Source organism: Triticum dicoccoides, chromosome 5B (genome assembly GCF_002162155.2).
Source record: "Triticum dicoccoides isolate Atlit2015 ecotype Zavitan chromosome 5B, WEW_v2.0, whole genome shotgun sequence".
NCBI lineage: Eukaryota > Viridiplantae > Streptophyta > Magnoliopsida > Poales > Poaceae > Triticum > Triticum dicoccoides.
Window position 1 is genome coordinate 156,867,769 of NC_041389.1, and position 6,993 is coordinate 156,874,761.

At 42.8% G+C, this 6,993-nt stretch overlaps 1 protein-coding gene across 1 annotated transcript; it reads right to left on the reverse strand.

The window, feature by feature from the left end:
• Nucleotides 1-875: 875 nt before the first annotated feature.
• Nucleotides 876-5,961, reverse strand: LOC119307962 (probable WRKY transcription factor 4). The gene is made up of 4 exons (XM_037584062.1): nt 5,468-5,961; nt 3,752-4,413; nt 3,533-3,673; nt 876-1,551 (listed from the first exon to the last, which is right to left on the reverse strand). The coding sequence occupies exons 1-4, from the start codon at nt 5,873-5,875 to the stop codon at nt 1,275-1,277; spliced, it is 1,488 nt and encodes a 495-aa protein (XP_037439959.1). The 5' UTR covers nt 5,876-5,961; the 3' UTR covers nt 876-1,274.
• Nucleotides 5,962-6,993: the final 1,032 nt, after the last annotated feature.

Below are 6,993 nucleotides of genomic sequence, written 5' to 3' on the forward strand. Positions count from 1 at the left end.
CCGCCCCCACCCTGAACCCTAAGATATATACGAGGGTGATGATGGCGAGCCCCTTCCTTTTCTCTGGCGAGGCCCTTCTCCTTCCTTCATTCAAAAATTGACTAACCCCGAATTCGAAAATCAGCTAACTAATGTGTAGCTAAACGGGATGTGAATTATATAATAGTTTTGAGGAGTTCCCGTTAGAAAGCAGAAATCTCTTTTGAATTACATGATAGATTTAACAATAACATAAGCGAAGAACAATAAGTGAAAAGCTCGTAGGCAATGGATCAGTGATGGATAATTATGCCGGATGCGATTCCTCATGCAATAGTTATAACATAGGGTGATATAGAACTAGCTCCAGTTTGTCAATGTAATGTAGGCATGTATTCCGTAAATAGTCATACGTGCTTATGGCATAACATCTTTTGTCCTACCCTCCCGTGTTCAGCGGGGTCCTTACGAAAACTAAGGGATATTAAGGCCTCCTTTTAATAGAGAACCGGAACAAAGCATTAGCACATAGTGAATACATGAACTCCTCAAACTACGGTCATCACCGAGAAGTATCCCGATTATTGTCACTTCGGGGTTGTCGGATCATAACACAAAATAGGTAACTATAGACTTGCAAGATAGGTACAAGAACGCACATATATTCATGAAAACATAATAGGTTCAGATCTAAAATCATGGCACTCGGGCCCTAGTGCTTTGAAATATACCACATAGCATTTGCCTTTTGATTAGGCCACGAAAAAGAGAAAAGTGCTCAAGTTGAGAAAAAAGGCGGGGCAGAGAGGAGCACCTCATATGATTGCGGGGCAAGAGAATTTCTGCAACAGTTCAGAGCCTGTCTACAGGTAGCACCTTCAGCTAGACAGTGGGCCTGAAATAACTTCTTTTTTTATTACAACAAACATGTATAGAATACAAGAAAGCATATCTGTACATTCACTTCTCCTTTTTAATCTTATTACAAATACAAACAAGAACGTGTTGGGGAATATATAAAGTTACAAAGCGAGCATGTATACAAGTGAAACATCTACAAATCATAAACAAGTATAACTAGCTGGTATGTATTATACTGCATTTGCGTCAATTTTGGCAATTCCATTTTTGCTGTGTTGTATCAGAAATTGAAATTCCGTGTATCTGTGGGAAAAACTGCAAATGATGCTACCATTGTAGTTTTTGACAGCATGAATGTTTGGAGCGATATGAATTCATGCAATCCCTTGCCAGAATGAAGTCACCGCGACAAACCAGCAGCAAGGGTCCAGAGTCTATTCTTCCCTTTTAAACTGCAAGACCCCGATCTGCCCCTGGTTAACGTTGCCGAGGTCTGTTCTTGTATGCGAAGCTTGATTGCTAGACATGCTATTCGGCCCTTTCTGTTGTGACCGGTTGGAATTTCCTCCATTCTGGTTGCTGCCTCTACCAACCGGTGGTTCATGGTTATGTTTTCCTTCATAAGTTGTGATGACAGCCTTTGGGTCTGACGAGGCCCTCTCAATGTGCTTCCTAACATTGCACCCAGCAAACGTGCATTTGTAGTAACTCCTATAATTAGAGGGAGAGTGAGATCATGTAGGTTAAACATGAAACAGGTAAAGCACTAACCACATGCAGTGCATGTAAACTGAGTATGGAGCTAGCCTATGACCAAATGGTCCGATTAAGTCAACAGGAAGCGCATAAACAGGAAAGTATTTTCTACACAAATGATTATGCTTCAGACACAATTGTACATTTGGATGCAGTGATGTGTTTCGCCTTTCGGGAAAATGTCATTTCACAAAACTAGAGTAAGTCATGAGGATGTTCCTTTCACTTTTGAGTGTCTTCCTGTTATCCACTACATCAATGAACAGCGACTTCTACTATATTTGCTTTCTCTCTTCACTTTTGTTATCTACCTTTTGCGCAGCTACAGTTGTTCTTTTCTAGTTTTCTGGGGGGTATACGAACATTTATAGCACATATTTCACGAGCTGTATTTCTGATCATCTCAAAGTAAGGAATGATGTCGTTGAGTAAAGCTCAGGGTTTTCCATGATATCATTCTATTGGAGATATCACAGAAATGCCAAATAATTCACCAAAACAATTAGGATTATTTTGCAATTTAAGCAACAAACTGACACCTACTCACTCCTTTTCTAAATATAAGTCTTTTTTAGATATTTCAATATGGACTACATATATATGTATATAGACATACTTTAGAGTGTAGATTCACTCATTTTGCTCCATATGTAGTCTATATTGGAATCTCTAAAGAGACTTATATTTAGGAACGGAGGGAGTAGTATGGATGCAATAGCATGGGTCAGACAGATAAGAAAACTTATGATTCAGCATTTAGTGAAATCTAATTGTGCCCTGAGTACAATACGAATGTTGGAAAACAATGGCATTGCTTCTACTCAGGAGAGCCATGAGTATGATGAAACATACGAGCTTAGCAGGATATACCAACCATATCAAATTTGGTAAAAGCCTGACACTGGCCCAGGTTTTGGCCAAGCAAGTTCTTTACACTTCCCAAAATACTGCAGTTGACAGGATAAACTCCGGTCTATTTTTTATTTTGGTTCAGCTGACTCCCCAAAAGCTTCAATACCATTTACTTAACCCCCTAGCTATGTTTTAGACCTATGGTGTTACTGACATGGACGAATGGAACATAGTGTGCCTGCACAGCAGCCATGTGGCCGATTTTTACCACGTAACATCACACGTAGACAATGACATCATCAACTGCAGCAGTGTAGCGTCAATTTGAACTCATTCCTACAACTCTGGCAGACTGCGATCACCCCCTTCCTTCTATTCTGAAGATGCTCCAGCGGATGTAAGGCCCTACACCACTGCCAAACTGGTCGCTGCAGCAACAAGAGGGACGTGGGAGGAGAGACAAGAATAGATGGTGCCGCATGGACCTCGAAATGGTGATGTGAGCGTAGCATTGCACATGACCTGTTTCTCTTATGTACACATTGCACTCCTTTGTATCTTTTTCTCTTATGTACACATTGCTGATGTAGCATTGCATAACCTGTTTTTTTGTTTTAACATTTCTGGCTGTACTCATTTTAGATATTGACCGCATCAGAAGTCTATTCTAGTGATGTGCCTTCAGGTAATACCTAATGAAAACGACTAAGGAATCATGCTACACGAAATGAGGTATGAATTCTTGCTTTAGTGAAGTTAACTTGTGTCCCATACCTTCTGACCTGTTTGGGTAAATGAAGCATGCAAGGTTGGACAAGAATAAATAACCTAAAATTTCTGAAGGCATGCATCGGATCATATATAATACTCCCTCCGTTCCAAAATACTTGCCGTGGTTTTTGTCGTGGAACGGAAGGAGTAGTGAATATAGGCGATGAATACCTCAAATAACAGAACACGTGAAGTTGAATTAGGGTGCATGACCCGTGGGTTGTGATTTTTCTTTTTGACTAAAGTGGGACGTGATTTATGGGCTATATGTTATTTCAGTAAACAACTAACAGTGAGAAGTGCAAGAAAAAACCTTGGATGAGGATTTCCTTTGACCACCTTCTGCCCATACTTGCGCCATCTATAACCATCATCCAAAAGGTCAACCTCACTGGTTGTTTGTACAATGATCTTAGACTCTGTCAGGGCCTTCTGTGAAGAAATTTGTATATTCCTACACAATGGAAGAATTAATTTTAATAACGCAACTATCTAATCAAAGAGTGGAGTGGTAATTGTCAGCGAAAGGCACCTTCTTTTGCAGTCACTCTCTCTATCATCAGCTTCATTTGGCCGAGATTCACCATCATCCTTATCATCTCCATCACTTAGACCAGATAATTGCTCAGACATTCCATATACAGCTTCCTGATCTCGCCTAACACCTGACAAACCAGATGCTGTGTCATTGGATTGTTCATTTTGCTCGGCTGCTAAAGAGCTGCCATCTTTTGCTCGCTTATTTGGTGGACGTTGGTGATTGTGTTTTCCCTTATATATTATTTCAGATATTTGGCCATCTTCTGCGTGCTCTACTTTTTTCTTCACAGGACAACTGGGATGAGTACATTTGTAGTAGCTCCTTGGGCAATCACTGCCCTTCACCACCTTCTGACCATACTTCCGCCAATTATAGCCATCATCAGCAGGCTTATCAACTGGGGCAGGAACTTGGTACCTGTGAGAAGCCTCAGCAGATTGGAAGGCTGCATGCTCATTGTTCGATATGGTTGTCGCCATCTCTGACATCTCAGCCACATTGGCTGCAGAGCTCATATTCTGTAGAGCTCCAGATGATGTTGCAGCTGCTGAAAACGATGTCTGTTCAGTGTGATCAAACATTCTGAGTGGAGAATGGCTTGCTTGGGCTGTGACTTGGGCAAGAGCCTGTTGATGCGACATGCCGAAACCCCCCTGTAAAATTAAGTAAAATATCATTTTTTTTTATTGACAACTAAAACTGATACTCCAGACTTGAGGAAAGTGCAGAATGAAATGATATAAGAGTTGACTGTTCTTCACGATGAAATGGTGAATTATATATCATGCTGATAGTGAATCTGTTAAATTGAGAACTTGTACAAAAAAAGCTAAAATTTGAAGTACACAACGTCCAAATGGAACAACTACACTCAACCCGCGTCAGCCATTGTGAACAACGAACACTAAAAATGCTTAGTACCCGTACTATGACAATGGCTCTACTCTCCAAGGAAAATGGGCGATTAGTATAATCACTGGAAGGATCCTATCAGTTATCAACAGGTTAGGACCATCAAAAGCTAGAAGCTAACGATAACGTCTCACCGGAACTTTGTCTTGTCCCATCGATATCAAGCATCAACCTATGATGCCAACTTGTAATTGATCATACTGGGGATAGGCTAGTAGTACAATTATTGATACTGGCACAGAAATGTGACGAATCATTATCTCTCATTTGCAGGTTAAGGTGCTTCATTGCACCAGAGTGCCGCAGATATAAGGTAAAGTACCTTTATGCATTATCTATATGGGGCAGATGAGTAAACTGCATGTTGTCACCTCACCAAAAGTAGTAGAGCAAATGTAAAATTGTCACATCTAAAAGCTCCAGATTCCCTAATACATACTACTCCCTCCATCCCATAATATATAAGATAGCTTTTCAAGCTATGTTAGCTTGAAAAATGATCTTATATTGTGGGACGGAGGTAGTAGTATCTTAAAACACCATGGAAGATCAGTACAGAATTCTCAGATTTGCACTCACGTCATGACAGAAGAAATGAACGGGAAGCTTAACGAACTGACGACGCCGATCAAGGTTGAATTAACAGCTCTACAAGGCAATGAACGGGAAACATGCTTTACGACTTGGTACAATCTAAGAACCTGCTGTAGTGATGGCCATTAGCCTCGGAGAGAGAGGAACCAAGAGCTAAAAATCCAATCTCGGCAGCAAAAGTGTATGAACTGGAGTAGGTACCATGGCCGGCGAGAAGATTAGGCCGGGGGAGTCGAAAAAGCCGGAGGGGCTGAGGCCGGGAGGCACGGTGAAAACAGCTGCGCCGGCAGGCGGTGCCACAGACAGCGCCGGCCCTGCCCTGGCGACCCCGCCTCTCCCTCTCTCCTGCTGCTGCTGCTGCTGATGCGGAGGCGGTTGCGAGAGGGAGCCGATGAGGAGCTGGGTGAAGCTGGTGGCCCCCGCGCCAGACGAGGCGCCGCCGCCGCCGCCGCCCCCGGCGTCGGCGTCGGCGTCGGAGGGGAAGAGCGCGGAGGCGAGGGTGAGCGGGCCGGGGCTGGCGTCGCCGGTGCCGGAGAAGAGCGACTCCCCGGTGGAGCGCGGGGGCAGGGACAGACGCGGGCGCGGCGGCGGGGGCGGGCGCGCGGACATGGTCGCGGGAGCCTCGGGAGAGAGAGAGAGAGAAACGGAAGGGATTGATTTGATCCCCGTCTTGGTTCCTGGCGTTGACTTCGGTTGGAGGTTCTGGTTCTGGGTTACCCTTGACCTTTTGTTCCTTAAGCTGAACTGCTGAAGGAAGGAGAGACGGAGGGAAATTGGATTTTTTGTTCTTTGTTTCGCGCCTTTCACAAAATAATTTGTGGGTGCTCAAGCTATCAAGTCAAAAAAATGTCTAATCTTGCTTTTTCATTCTTTCGGTGATTTCTCTTTTGACGCGTAATTTTTAAGTTTCTGCAAAAAAAAGCAACATAGTGATGCCTTACGGCCAAATGTAAAAAGGGATAAACATGCAAAACAATATAAAATCTTTTTTTTCTTCGAGAAAATGTAAACATACTGCCGTAGACACTACACATTGGGTAATGCCTTACGACCAAATGTTGTAACATGTCATGCAATGAAAGACCCAGGGCGAAAACTGGCCTAGGGGGCTTCAGGCCAGTCTACTTAGACGGGCAACTAGAGAGGTGACGCACCACTGGGCCGTAACACAATCTATATCTCTTTATGCCATGATGCTTTCGAGGACTTCATTATATGACATGAAAACAGTAATGATTACTTCTCAATTAGTTCAGCATACCATTTTGAATGGCAGCATCCCAGTTCAACTCTAGATCTTTGGTGCATGTCACAACACCAGCTATGTTTAACCTGGCCTATAGTATTTTATGAAAATAAAAATACCGGCAAGGTAAAAATCATTTGTTGGAGGGCACTTCATGAACTGATCCCGTTGAAGTGCATTTTGGCGATAAACATATTAGAACCAATGGACAATGCCTAATATGTCATGAAGAGGCTGAAAACATCTTCCATTTCTTGTTCAATTATGGTTGAGCAGTTGAAATGTGGCGTCTCCTTGGTATATCGCATATTATCATAGATGCTTGTCGATTGGATAGATCTGGTTTTGTGGTGCTGGAATATCTTCTTAGGTTACCTAATTCGTCTATGCTGCATATGCCTAGCATCAGACTGGGCGAAGGAATAGTCGCCGCATTTGGTATCTTTGGAGGTTACAACAAAGACAAACTCATGATGAAGGT

Coding starts and splice junctions, on each gene's coding strand:
- LOC119307962 (XM_037584062.1), bottom strand. CDS start 5,875: ATGTCCGCGCGCCCGCCCCCGCCGCCGCGCCCGCGTCTGTCCCTGCCC. Junction 3,674..3,751: donor GAGAGTGACTGCAAAAGAAG/GTGCCTTTCGCT, acceptor TCCATTGTGTAG/GAATATACAAATTTCTTCAC. Junction 1,552..3,532: donor AAAGGAAATCCTCATCCAAG/GTTTTTTCTTGC, acceptor CTCTAATTATAG/GAGTTACTACAAATGCACGT.